Source organism: Delphinapterus leucas, chromosome 6, assembly GCF_059928025.1.
Source record: "Delphinapterus leucas isolate spDelLeu-1000000601 "Yukka" chromosome 6, BTC_Dleu_Yukka2, whole genome shotgun sequence".
Classification (NCBI taxonomy): Eukaryota; Metazoa; Chordata; class Mammalia; order Artiodactyla; family Monodontidae; genus Delphinapterus; species Delphinapterus leucas.
Genome location: NC_143134.1, coordinates 107,341,361 through 107,356,173, shown reverse-complemented (window position 1 = coordinate 107,356,173; position 14,813 = coordinate 107,341,361). Strand labels below are relative to the sequence as shown.

General features: G+C 47.7%; 1 protein-coding gene across 1 annotated transcript in view; it reads right to left on the bottom strand.

The window, feature by feature from the left end:
* Window positions 1-2,359: 2,359 nt before the first annotated feature.
* The window catches only part of PAPPA (pappalysin 1), a 255,828-nt gene continuing 243,374 nt past the window's right edge, over window positions 2,360-14,813 (bottom strand). The window contains exon 22 of the mRNA XM_022579137.3: window positions 2,360-5,971. Within this exon, the coding sequence (XP_022434845.2) occupies window positions 5,864-5,971 (108 nt within the window). The 3' untranslated portion in view covers window positions 2,360-5,863. The remainder of the gene's footprint in view (window positions 5,972-14,813) is intronic.

Below are 14,813 nucleotides of genomic sequence, written 5' to 3'. Positions count from 1 at the left end.
AGTTTCAACTTCCTGCTACCATTGATCTTCTAATTCTAGGTGCTGGGATTCTCTTCCATGTTAGTGTGTATATGTGAGAGTCTTTTAGATTTCCACAAGAGACAAAAACCACACCACTACTTTTGAAGCATACAAGCTATTATATATTTTCATAATATAGAACTTTAAGGTATAGTAATCAACAGTGGCAAAATATTTCTGTCTTTGACATTATTTGTTTGTGAGATCTAACCTGTAATTGAGACCAGAGAAAACAGTATGGAAAAACAAATCCATGAGAACAGGATAAAAATATCATGAACAGCAAAATATGTCTGAGTATTTAAAACTGTATAGAAAAAATAAATTAGATGAACAATTGTGTAAATATAAATTAAAAAAGATGACATTCTTAATAAATAAAGTTTACTATTTACATTTTTATATATTGCTGAAAGACTTAACTTAGATCCATAAAAACACATAAACAGGAAAAAATAAAACCCAAAAAAGGAGCAGCAAATTTATGCGCGTGAGGTACAGAAAAAGGATTGGAATTGTGTTTTGTTTTTGGTGCTTAGATTTTCTGTTTTCTTTTTTTTTTTCTTTTTTATAGTAGGCCAGTAGAATTCTCTTGAGAACAGATTTTAAGCACATCAATGGAAAGTCATTTTTTGGTAGTTTCCAGAAGATGTGAAACAGATTTCAACATCGTAATAATTAGAAATACCCATAATAATTATAACAATAATAAAAAGGTATAATATGATACATAAATATGGAAGAGCAGTTTGTAATATGAATACATTTTCTCTAGACGAGATCACAGTTTTATTTTGTAAATATTACATTTAAGTATATATATACACACATATATGTACAACTATATATACATGTGCATATATATGTAAATTTTTATTTATATATAATATCTTTATATAGATAGATATCTGCGGACAGGTTATTGATTATAGAGACCCAAGGAAGCAAGTCAATAATTGTTCAAACTTCTCCTCAATGACTGCTGGTGTAGAGTTTAAGAAGCCCCGACTTTGCACTCAGAATGCTGTTATCTTTTTTTTAATGGAACACTCGATGTGGAATTTTAAGTCTGAGAAGAAAAAGCGATTTTAGGGACTCCCTTCCTCTATAAAGTTGGAAATGGCCCAGAAGTCTTGAACAAGCAGTAAGCTGACTTTTACACGGTAGGAAGTCACTGTTTTCTTTCTTTCTTTCTTTCTTTTTTAATCAAATTATAGAACCGGTAAAGGCCAGAATAAGGGGGAGAAAGTCCAATTTCTCTACAAGTGAAATATTCTCAAATGCAAGCCTCTCTCTTAAGGTGGATTCTAATCTAGGAGCTCCACCTTTATTCCTTGATATATCAAATGAGCACTCCCTGTCTTTCTTAAGTGGCCAATGGGCCTGTGCACTCTTGAAAAGTAACCCATAGACTTTGTGTCAAGCCTTGGCTCTCACAGATTGCCACAGCCCCTTTAAAACCTCAGGGCCTCACAATCCCCGCCCTCCCACTGTGAGGTAGGTAAGTAGTAGTATCCCCATTTTGCAGCTGGAGAAACTGAGGCAAATGGAGACGCAATATGATGACTTGTTCAAGATCACTGAGCAAACTGCTACCTGGAGTCAAGAATTCTGTGTTCTTACTCTAGGGACACAATTCCTCTCTTGGCTAGTACACATTTCTTTTAAAGATTGAACAATGGGTAGGAATTTGGCGAAACTTGAGCAAATTACAAGAACAGGCTTTTATTCCTTTGCTTTTTGGTTTTATGTTTGTTGTTTGCTTTGTTTGTTCTGTTTCTCAAAAACCGCGGGAATTACCTGTCTGGTCATGTAGCAGCTTTTTAGGAAAGTGGACTGTGCAGTGTGATTCTAAGTGCAGACTTTACAAAGCCCAGTGCTCTAATGGTAAATACAAACATTTTATAATGTGAAAAGTGTGACACAATATGTCCCCTTAATATTTGGAAAAACCAGTTTCAAGCCCTCCCCATTCCCTGCTATCACTGATTGACACCAAACAAATAAACAAAATCCCCCCCCCCCCACCAAACAACAACTACATATTAAGGGGAAAGATGCCTTATTTCCTGGACCTACCACAATGTACAGAAAAAAACAGACAGCAATATAAAATCCCACTCTACTCCTGCTAGGGAAACCTTTATGCTTGTGTCTACCTACTGAGTCTGTAGAATAAACAATGTCCTTCAGAAAGCACAAAAATAGTTTTTTTTTTTAAATTCTTATTTTTAATCATGCATTTTATTTACTTTTAATCTCCTTATCTTCTATTAATCTCTATCTGTACAGCCCTGTCACCATCAATTTCTTCTTTTTATTTTCCCACTTGAAGTAGTTCCAGAAAAAAAAAAAAACAACAAAACAAACTGTTCACTTGAATTTATGGTTTCCTTCCTTCCTTTCTCTATTTCTCTTTCTTCCTCTCTTTCTTTCCTTCCTTAACACAGGTAAGACCTATAACAAATTAACAGTTAGAACCAAGTTAAATCAAACCTGGAAGGGAGGTAGCCGAAATCTGTCTCAAAGAATTATTTTCAACAAATAGCATTGAAGCATTGGCCAAGGTGGGAAGAAGACCAAGAGAACTGTCTAGGCAGTGACTCAACATGCTGAAGCCAGGACTAGCAGCTGATACCCTCCATCTTCAGAGCCTTACTATTTACAGTCATTGATCTCTCCCTTTCATAACACCCCAATTCAGCCACCAGAACGGACTTCCCAAGGACAGTCTTCCCTTAAAAGGTGGTTGGCACAGAATCTGGGGGGTAATGCAAGTCCTCTGGCAGCCAGTAGGGTTGCGGCTTGGAAAGTCTTCCTAAGAGAAGGCTTGGAGAACTGTCCACCTTATCTTTTCTTTCTTGCTGTTAACAGGCTAATACTTCTTCAGAACTTCCAAGTTCTGAAGAAGCTAATACATCTTCAGAACCTCCAAGTGCTTTAGGACCTCTGAGCTGCTGACAGACAAGTGTTTCAGAGCTGCCTCCTTGTGAGTACTCCACTGTCCTAAACTGGAGATGATGATCAGGGGATGAGATACTGAGTTTATCCCCAGAAAGAAAATGAAACCGAGAATCAGTGCATTGCATGAACAGAGCTGACTGTCCTCCACTAAGGTTTGAGAAGGGCCTATTAATGACACCTTGCATGTGGGCCCAAGGCTGACTGTCAGTCAAGCAGCCTCTCCCACGCAATATCCTTGGCAAACATGAATTTGTGAGTAACAGGTTTGAATGATGGCAAGGAGGAGACCGGAAGGCTCTTTGCTCATAAGGGCTCGATCAACCCGAGAATCTGAAGGTAGAAGTCAGCCTTCAGGAAACTCTTCTCAGCTGAAGTGTGTGTGCAAGTGAAGGAGGAAAGAGCATGAGAGTCGATTTCAGGGAAGCTGGTGAGGTTCTTCTGTGATTCCTGCCACCCCACCGTTAGTAATGTTGTCTTTGGGTCTCCTAGGCTTTGCACTACTTACTGATGTAAAAAAAAAGCAACTGGGAGGGCTGACTCTGTTACCTTTCTTAGTTTGTTCCTTCCTAGCTAGCACCACCCACGTTGATAACTCAGCTAGGGCAAAAGAGGGGCTTTAAGAGTTGGCAAGAGTTCTAAGATACTGGGGAGGGGTACAAAATGGGATCAATGCTTATATGATTATTATTATTTTGCCAAGGATTGGCCCTGGTAATTAGAGGAAAAAAAATGCCCTGAATATAAATGAGATATAAGTTTGTAAGAGGAAATATAAAGGATCTGAGCCAGGCCTTAACAGTGGAGAGCCTAGAACTCAATCTCAGAGTTTGTAATATGGTACAAGCCACACAAAACTACCTAAGCACTGCATCCTTATTTGTGGGCACCTGTGCAAAAAGCACCTTGATATATTTCTTAATATAACAGACCACAGATGGCCAATAGATATCTTCTCAAGTGTTGTTGATCAGTAGGTAATTGCTGTTGGGAGTGATACAGTAAGAAGGTTTCTGAAGTTATTTTTGGTCCCTGGAAAAAGGGCTATAGCTGATTAACAACGCCTGCGTCAGATGCAGGAATGAGGAGGGTCAGCCCACGTGCCTAGTATTTTCCATTTCTATGCTAAACTTTGTTTTTGTTGGTTCACTAGACTTGAGATGATCTGTAGCAATCTTTACGCGATGTATCTAGTTTAGACACTCCCATCGCCTCACTTTCCCAGTTTCAAAAATCACGTCAAACTTAAGCATTCTCTCCACCTCATTCTGGATTCATCTCTTCCCATGTTAATTCAAAAGGAGTGGACAGGTAACTGGCTGAACAGAGGCAAAGAGGACCCCAAAGAGGTGGAGGCTTTTATGCGCGTTTGGCTAATTTCCTCTTAACTTTTGGAGGCTGAGCACAGGAGAGAGGGAAGGGCTGCCCCACCACGGGTGTGGCTGGTGTACCGGGAGCTGGAAGACTGTGGAAAGCACGATGGCCGTGCTGGGGTGTTGGGGACCGAGGCTGTGAACTCTGGCTTCCCTCTGACAGCCCCTCTGGAACACAGTCCAGACAGATCCCATCCAAGACGATTGTCTGTCCCAGGACTCTAGCTACTCGGGGCAGCAGTGAGGTCCTCAGACCCAAAGCCTGCTCTAGCCTGGAGGGGCAGGAAGGCTTGGATAAGGATGATCACTCAAGAGTCCCTAAAATTCCAGCAGTCTCTGGAGGGCTCCAACATCATAGAAATTTAACACTGTTCCACTTGGTTATAAGAGCGAACACTGGCTTAGACATTCTGGACTCTCAGTGAGGGTTCCAGCATCTTAAGTCCCTCAGTTCCCTTCCAGAATGAGAAGCCCACCCATGGGGGACTTCACTTCTCACCACGTGGGCCTATGAGGGGTCTTCTCTTGCAGAAGGGCTAAGAGGTGAGGAGCTGTGGAAAAATGTGGGTCACTTTTAAGGCAGACTGTTTGGTTGTGTGGGGTTTTTCCTAACCTAGTCCTACCATCTTGGGGTACTCAATGTATAGGATAGAGCAGCCGGAAAAGTAGCAGCAAATGTGGTCCCAAGGCAAGATTTGGGGAATGGGAGGGATATTATGGCCTCAAGCCTCAAGCAGGGGGCTGTTATAATACCTTGACATTGCAATCCTAAGCCATTTCCAGCTTGGCCTCGAACCCTGGAGTTGGGGTAAAATCCCCCATGGCAGCGGAAGAATTTGGGGGCTTTGCATACCTTGGATTCTTTACCTCTTCCTGGGTCCTACTTCCCTAGAAGGTAGGTGATCAGAGACCGTTTCACGTCCAATCCCGAAGGACTGCACCCTTGTGCACACCTTCCATACTGTAAGCCACAGGCTGTGAGCTATCTTAGCATTTCAGCACTTGGTCTTGGCAGTTTCTGTAACTCTCTTTCTCCCAAGGACAGTGTCGGCTAGGAGCCTGGGAGAGGAAAGACTGAGTCTGCCCCCGTCTCTCTCTGCTCAGTCTCCAAAGCTGCCCTCACGCGGGTGTCCGCGCGGGTGCGTACGCAGGCACACCTACTAACCGCAGGTGGGCGCACTCCTAGATACGTAACTCCTACATACATGTTTCTTGCTGTGGTCGTGTGACAAACGGTTAGAATTTTAGGAGGCTCAGGGACTGCACGCCGTATATGCAATCCGTCTAAGACTTTGGGATGGGATTCCATTCCATCATTCAGCATGGCAAGACTTGGTTCACGTGCCCCCACTACGAGTCCTTCCTGGGTGAAATTAAAGGCAGACCGGTTGGGTGCTAAGGATCCCTGGTGTGGAGAGGCCATTCCGTTGAGCAGCTGACTGTGAAATCAATACCAAAGGGATGCGGGTCCTGGCATTGGGAATTCTTTGACAACTCCTTGTCCTTCCTTAGCCATGGCTGTATCCTCGGAGGTCTTTCCGGCTGTGTTCTTGGGCCTGGGGGTCCCGACAAGCACAGTCACCCTGTAGGTCACAAGACATAGGGAAGGGGGTGACCTGCAGAGAGAAAGATAGAAGAAGTGAGCCAGGTGGTTGAGGCCGGAGCAGCAAATTCCAGAGAGGCAGTGCAGGGCACAGGGCAGATCACTGGGTTTGGGGAGCAGCAGATTCAAGACATGACTCTGCTTCTTACTAGCCCTGTGATAACTTTTATCAAGGTCACCATGGTCATTATCATAGCACTTCCCATTTTCAGGGGCATTTATTACAGGTCAGGCAAAGTGCTAAATGCTTTCCAAACAGGAAAACACTGAATCCTTTGACAACTCTGTAAGATAGACACTAAAACAATCACCCTTTTATAGGAGAAACTGAGGCGGAGAAAGGGGCAGGCATTTGCCCAAAGTAATAAGTGACAAATCTAGTATTTAAAGTAGAAAAAGCAACCTCCCCTGGAGCCCCAGGTTCCTAGCTGTGGAATCAGTAGAATAGGACAGGCCTTGCACTGTGGACTCTGAGGGCCGAATGAAATCATGGGTGAAAAATTGTAATGTACTACGCCAGAGTTGGTTAATAGACTTGTACAATGGAATATCTAACTTACAGGGCTGTTGTGGTGATCAAGTGATATAAAGGACGTGACAAGGTCTTTTAAGAAAACATAACTCTGCATATATCGGTAATTTTGATTTTGAGAGGCAATGATGAAAACAACAAAAGCATTTGTCAGCAAGCTCAGACCACCTTCTAGGGGGCTTAAATCCTGCTGGGGAACATTTCACAGAGAGACTTTTGCAGAAAAATTTGGCTGAAGGATCTCGGGAGCGGATTTCAGCATGGGAAAAAGCGAGAGGCATACGACATGACAATTCGATATATGTATATATTATGAAGGTTAGAAAAAAATTAAAAGAAATTTAAAAAGGGAAAGTGAGAGGCCCACGTTTCAGTTCCGAGTCCATCCCTTCACACGCGGTGTGACCTTGGGCTGGCTGTCCTTTCTAGAAACCGTGAGAAAGAGCCCAGTCCCCACACAGCAGAGGATCTGTCTTTCCAAAGAGCACAGTGCTGTCCTTGCTTGAGCCCCAGCCTGGGCTGACGCGAGCGGATTTCACCTCATTGCATCATGACATTTGCATATAACTTCCCCCAGAGGGTCCCCCATCTGCACAGATGGATTTAATGACCTCATTTGCCTCCTGCCCGGGGAAGGGTCTCGAGTGCTCACACAGGCCTGGAGAGCATCTTTGTCTCTCTAGCCTGTGGGCTCATTCTCTATAATTCTTTTTCTCTCTGCCCCTGTGCCCACCCTCCCTCTCTCCCTCCCAACCTCTCTCCACCCTGCAACTTTTCAACAATTTAAAATGTAGAAATGAACAGGAAGATTGAAGCATCAGCCCCAGCTCTCTCACCTAACTGAGGTGTGACCTCGAGCACGTGACAATTTCTCTGAGCCTCAGTTAACTCCGTCACGAAATGGGAGTGATGAAAGCACACACCTCCAGAGGTGGTGACAAGGGGTAATGAACTAACCAATGGAAAACCCCTAGCAGGCAGTGCGTGCCGCATGCCGTCTCGCTTAGCGGGGCGGGGACTGTGTCAGCCGTGTTCATTCTCGTTTCCCCAGGGCCTAAGCCACAGAATACGAATGCAGGCCTGTTTGCCTCTCCATCTCTCTCCGACTCTCTCACTGTGCTCAGGCTAGTGCACTTGTTTCTCTTTTCAATTTAAGCTCACAGGTGCGTGATGCCATGGTGAGTATCCCCGGAGCTGCTTCCATGCAGAGCCTGCCTTGCTGCTTACAACTGCTCACTGTGCCCTGTTCAGGACACTTCCTAGCCTCCGTGCCTATGCAGAGGTGGTACCGTCTGATCTAGAGCATTCCTCTGCAACTTCTTCACCTCTAAGACAAGCAGAGAATGTTAGAATTGGAAGAGACCTAGAGAAAACCCTCTAGTCCGTGTGGGGAAACTGAGGGCAGAGCCACGTCCAAATCTCACAGCTGAGGTCCAGTGGGGAGACCACCACCATGTGAGCCGAGAGGCCTGGATTAGCATCCTCATTTGTGTCATACTCGCCGAACAACTTTGGGAAAAACCCCTTCACCGTCATCACCCTGAGTTTCTGCGTCTACAAAAGGTAGATCATTTTTTAAATGATTTTTTTAAAAATGTACTTCATATGGTTGTGAGCAAAGATGAAAGAGGCCAAAACCCATCCTCCTGCCCATGCTAACATTAAGAAGACCCAGTTACCACTCATGTCTTCTGCACAGTTAGTTTTCTCAGCAACTAACTCTTTCCCATTGGGCTCCTCGAGTCGTTAGGGACGGCTTCGCATCTGGTCTATGTCTCATGCTTCCTGCTGCGCCTCACACAGGCAAACATGCAACAGATTCTCTCTCTCGGAATAAGACACAAAGTCCTTAGCAAGAGTTCAAGGCCTTGCGTGGTCTCCACACACTTCTCAGACCTCACCTGGTTCCCGTGGTCCCCTCCCTCTCTGTGGCTTTATTTACTGGTGTTTTCCTGCTTTTTCAGCCATTCCTGCTCCTCCCTTTTCCTGGCCAGCTCCTCTTCCTGTGCCAGGTAGTATCTCAAGCTCCACCTCCTCCCTCATTAGTCTGGCCAGAGACGGCACCATCATGCTCATCCCATATCCCAGCCTCCTCTCCTTACACCATTCTTGTGCGGAATCACTTCTGCGCTTGTGTGCCAGGGCAGTCCGGGCAGGGACCGTGTCTGTCTGTTGTTGAACTGAGTCTTTATCTACCATATGGCAGGCATTCAATGGACCCACGGATGAAGCGACATATGAATGCACAAATATACAGGAAAAATACAAGTCACGGGGCCTCTGTTCTTGCACTCATGTGCTGTGTGACTTTGTACAAGTTCCCTCCCTTCTCTGGGCTTCAGGTTCCCTGTCGATCTGTACATTAAGAGTTGATTTTAATGATCTCTACCTTCCCCTCTGTCTGAAAATCCTTCACAGTCTGAGAAAGGCAGAAGGCAATGCCCTGGGCAGAAAAGATGGAGAAATGCAGACTTTCTCCACCGCTTTGTGTCTTACACGTTCCCCTTTCTGCCATCTGCAGTTCCACTGGCTTCTCCAAAGCTACCGGCTGGCAGGGCCCTACACCCGTTAGCTTCTCAGGCCCGTCTGGCTGTGAGAGCATAGTGTGACCATTTGCTTTCCTCCCTGGGCCAGCCCAGGGAGTTTCAGCGTTTCCCTAAAGAAATGGGTCTGGAACCTAAGGGAAGGAATTTCAGTCAGAACACAACGAAGTCTAGAAGGTTTGGTCTCAGGGAAAAGGAAGATCCAGGTTCTCCTTGTGGCCCCCCACACGCTTGTAAACGCAGCTGCGTCTACTGAGCCCTCGCTAGGGGCCTGGAAGGCAGCACTGCACGGCTTTCGGCAGGTCCTTGGCACCTGCGGACTTGGACTCCCCTCTGTGAGACAAGCGTTCTGGTGAGAAGCCAGTGAAGCAATGCTGCCTCCAGACCAGCTCATGGAGGTCCCCGTGCAGAGGACCCGCACCGGCACCTTGCCCTTCCTCTAGCCTCTCAGTGAACTGCCAGTTCGGGGCCTGCCTGGGGGTGTGGGGGGGGGGCTCCTCTCCTCCCAGGTGACTTCACTGATCGAGGGCCTACAATGGGGAAGAGAGGGTGGATATCGCCAGCCCTGCCCACTCCCCCAGGTGTTCCCGGTCTGACCCGGAAGAGACAGGGAAGCCTGTCTGTCCGGGTCCGAGGCTGTGGACACCACTGTACCCACATACACACGGGCCCCTCCGGAGGCTGTCTGCGTGTTGGGTGATTCCCACGTGCTAGCTCATGGGTTCCACACAACCTCGGAAGGCTTACAGATGGGAAAATAGAGGCTTCAGCATGTTTAAAAAGAAACAAACTTGCCCTGGGCCTCACTTAGTAGATGCTGCAGGATTCTAACCACCACCCCCCACCCCGCCGCCGCCGCTGCAAATACTGAGAGCTTGTCAGCAAGTGGGAGTAAGGGGAAGGCACCTCTTCACACCCCGACCCGGCTGACTGCCGCGTGGTCTGTTTCACAGCCACTGGCCTTTCATCCCTTATTTTGTGCCTGGCACCCAGTTACTCACTCTTCCCAGCAACACTAATAAGGCAGCTATTTTTACTATCCTCGTTTTACGTCTTAGAGGAAACGAAGATGCAAAGCGGTGAGTCACCGGTTTGGCAGGGGGCTTGGGATCTGCACCCATTTGTAACTGCCCCTCGGCACCACCCCCACGGGGCAGGTAGAATGGGAGTCAGGGTCCCCTTTTCACAGAGGGAGAAACTGATAATGGAAAGAAGAGTCCCATCCCGATAAAGCTGGCTCTCAGCCCGATTCCCAGATGCCCTGATTCCCCAAGCAGCTTCCCACCTTATCCCCCAGACGGCCTCCCAAGAAAACCTACCACCCACGGCACCAGTGCCACGGTGGCCAGTTTACATCTGGGATTCCCAGCACCATGTGGCCAGGCTGTCCCATAAACGGCTTGGCCACCCACTCTGGGATTCTGTCAACAAGCCCAGGTCGGTGACTAAAGGCCAGGATTCTCTCCTTTTTCTCTAGGCTGGAGATGGTGCTCAGCACAGGGGTTTCTCCCAGTGGGTGAGCTGCCCAGGATAACACCTCCACCCGCGTGTGTGAGCGGCTCAGGAATGCAGCCTGGCAAACGCCACAGGGCCCTGGCTGAAGGTCTGTCTGAGGCTGAATTCTGAATCAGACTCAACAGGGAGGTCACAGGCAGAGACTGTGCAGTGTGGGGCAGCAGGAGGCATCCTGCACTGACGGTCAGAAAGCCTGGCTGTCCACCCACCCACCGTGGGGTCCTGGGCGAGTCACTTTACCACAGTGAGTCTGGGGGGCTTCATAGTGTTGGTGGAAAGACTTGATGACATCAAGTAGACCAAGGCCTGATGCTGAGGAGGGCTCCCCTGCAAGCTCCTTTGGGGTAGGGTAGATCTGTGTCTGGCATGGGGCATGCAGCAGTCAATGAACACAGAAGCTTGTTTAAACGTGGATAAGTGGAGGAGAGAATGGAGAAAAAGCATGGGTAAAGTGGAGGAACACACCAGGCTAGACGAGAAGGAGACTTGGCTTTGATTCCTTGCACTGTTAGTCATGTAGTAGCGTATGCTAGTAGGCAAGTTACTTCTTTTGGCCGGAGGGGAAGCGGGGGCGGGAGGGACTTCAGTTTGTCTATAAAATGGGGGAAATGACAGTCCCGCCACAGAGAAGTATTTTGGATAAAGTATAAAATTCAAGTAAAAGCACTTGCACAGTGCATGGTGTATAGTATGTGCTCAGTAAATAATGCTGGTGATGGTGACAGTGGTGATGGCATTGACAATGGATAATAATTTGGGGGGATAGAAAGGTCTGATTCCTTTCATAGGATCAAGTTGAAATGAGTGTTTAATTCACCCACAGGAAAAAGTCAAAGCTACACCCCAAACGGGGGAAATCATAATACTCCAGAAAGCAGTGAATTTTGGACAAGGAGATTAGTCTACTTTGCTTAGTCATTTGCCTGTTATCTCTTACTAATCTTACAAGTTGAGCACATCCGTCCCCTCTTCCAGGAAGCCTTTTAGGATCCTCTAGGCTGGTTCAGTGCTTAAAAATCACTGCTCCCTGGATACAGTTCAAATTCCGCAGCATGGTTTATAAAAGCCTTGCTCATGCCTCTAGTCTCACCTCTCACCCGTTCCCCTCTTGCACTGTGCTCTAGCCATATTCAGGGATTAGGGTTTCCTTAATGTGTTCCCTTGTTCTGGGCTTTTCACAGACTCTGCCCTCTACCAGAAATACTCCTCTCTCTCATCTTTATCTCTGGCCCTCCTCCTACTTCTTTTACCTGAGTAAGACCTACGGCACCTTCCATGTCTCACCTGATGTTGCCTTTCTCTAGGAAGCTACACTGACGCTCCTCAATTGCTGTGTCTCCATTAGCATTTACTGTGCTCTTAATGCCTGGCCACTGGTCCCCAAGATACGAACACAGCATGGATAGGCCCAGGTCCATCTCGCTCGTGGCCTAGCACGGTACCTATCACACAGCAGGTTCTCAGCAGTGGGGTGCACCAGAACTTGGGATATAACAGTGATCAAAATAAATGCACATTCTTGCTCTCATGAGATTTTCATGCCAGCAGCCAAGAGGTATAGAGACTGCCAGACGATAAATAATAAATACATTTTACAGTATGTGCCAAAGTGATGTGTTATGGAAGGAAGAAAGGATGGAAGCCAAGGTAAACGGGTGTGGGAGTGCCAGAGGTGATGTAAGGTGGGTGGTCAGGGTGGGGCACATTGCGAACACAACACTTGGGCAAAGACTTGGAGTGAGTCATGAGGATGAATGGAGAAGAATGTTCTTGGCCAAAAGAACAGCTAATGGTGAAGACTGGAAGGTAGGAGGATGCCTGGCCTGTGTGTGGGATGGCAAGGAGTCCAGAGGGCTGGGGTGAAGTGGGGCAAGCCACCCATGGTGGGGGGTGAGGGCAGAGAGGACTGGGGGTGGGCAGAGCACGCAGGCCATCAGGAGGACTGGTTTTCACTCTGGTAAAATGGAGGGACATGGAAGGGCCGTGCATAGAGGTGTGAGGCCGCCTGACTTCTTTTCTGATGACCATTCTGGCTGCTAAGCTGAGATGTTAGACCTGCTGATGTATATCCCCAACTCTGCAACTCAACGTCCAACCCTTTATCAGCTCTGCTAAGACGGCTGCTTTCCATCTCATGCTTTTGGTTATCTTCCCATATCTTATAGAATCGCTAGCCTCCTTGGACCAATGGACTACGTTTGGGTTTCATGCCCTTTCTCAAGAAAACAGGTTTTCACTTAGATTAGCGAAGGCATGTGGCAACCCTGCATTTAATGTCATCAGTTGGGTGTGCCGTCCTGTGCTGAAACATGCTCCTGGGCTTATTTCTTTCGTTCTGCCCTGAGCCCAGCCCTGATCAGCCCTCAAGCTCCTGTTCACTCACCACCTCACTCAGGAAGCCCTGTGGAGGGTCCTTAGACATGAATCTAATCCAAACATCAAGAGAGAAAAACCTAATGAACTTGGCCTGCCCAAGGCCTCAGAGCTAAGTTGTCGAACTGGGACTACATCCCGACTCCCCAGACATCTTCCAGAATCAGTCTTTTAGCAGCCGCCCGAGACATGACCGTAACCAGCGTTCCATGCCACCACGCCTTAGAAAGCCCTGGTATGTCCAATATTTTAAGGTTGTCTCTCCTTCCTCCCTTACACCCCCAACACATGCTTACTTAGAATGATTTCAATTAGAAATGAATATGTTTTTGTTATCGTTACAAGGGGAAACTGTTGAAGCAACCGTTCTGGAAATCTGCTCTGTATTCTAGACTCAGGGCTCCAACAGGAAAATAATAAGCTGGCATGTGAGCAGCTGAGTCCCTCCCCTTCCTGCCTGCCTTGAGCTGCACACAGGTGTCTGGGCAGGAAGCTGGTCACCCCTGTCGGATGGAGTTTCCTGCACTGTCTTGCTCTTGTCGGCCAGCAGGGCCCAGGTCACCCCACAAGGCAAACGTGGGCAACAGCTGGTGTCTATACAGACAAACAAGGGGAGGAAGGCTGGAGAGAGCAGACAGACATCATTCTGGCCCAAGTGACCGGGAGGAGGCCCCAGCTCTGGGGACTGGGGAGAGGTTTAGGGGGAGAGGAGGCAGGAAGGCAGTCCAGGAGAAAGTGCTTAGCTCTGGGGCTGCAGTTCATACCTAGGACCCAGGCCAGGAGGACCAGGAAAGCAAGAGGCCCATCCACTGAAGGAAGGGCACGGTGCAAGCCCACTGCAACTAGATGCTCAGAACGGCGGTTAGAGGCAGGTGCTGTGTGGCGCAGAGTCCCGAGCTTTGTGTCTCAGCTCGACCACTTGCTGTATGGCCTCAACCCTTCTAAGCCTCAGCTGCATCATCTATAAGGTGAAGATAAAAGAGACCACACCTACAACAGGGCTACTGTAGTGATGAAATGACATGACGCACGTAAGAACAGGGGACGCTACGCGTGGTAAACAGTGAGCTCTCGAAAAACAGTAACTACTATTATTTGCTTGGAGTCAGGAAATCCTAAATCCTACACAGAGATCGGCCACCTGTACAAGTGATTCCACCTGAGTCTCAAATGTGTACTTTGTTGGATGGTTCTGGAGTCTAAATGGAATAACATGCACAGAGATTCTAACCCATGGCCAAGCACATGGTAAGTGCTCAATTACTGTCACTTGGGAAGGTGCATGGAGTTAGTCTGTGCGCTGCCAATGAGACGCTGAGCACCAGGCTCAGAGTTTCCGGGCAGGGAGCTTCCCACAACATGGAACTGGGGCCAAGGGTACAGGTGGAAATTAAACAGGCTAGCAGGTGAAGGACAGGGGGAGGAGAGGAAGGAAGCCTGTCTCTGGCCCCTCTCCTGCCCTGAGAGCTTCCTGCTGTGGAAGCAGGAGACAGAAACCAGGACTTTGTTGCGTTCAGGGGAAACTCCTGTCTGGGTAGTCAGGATTGATTGGTAAGGCTGGGAGCCTCAGCTATTTCCCACCCTGTCGCTGCTCCCGAGAAAAGCTGCTTTCTCCTTCTCAAGGGGAGGGGGGGGGTCCCATACCCAGGGTTCCCTGGCTGTCTGGGTCCACAGTGAAATGTCTCCAACTGGAACGGGCAGGGTCATGCCCAGGTGCACTGAGGACAAGGTTCTGTCCCCACCTGCTTTCCTCTTCTGAGACTCAGCCCCACGCAGGAGAAAGAGAGAGCTGGGCTTGTGAGTCAGATAGAACTGGGTTCGAATTTGGGCCTTGGCATTTGCAAACAAGTCTTGTAAGTAGTCTGAACCCAAACTGGCTCCCCTGTGCAATG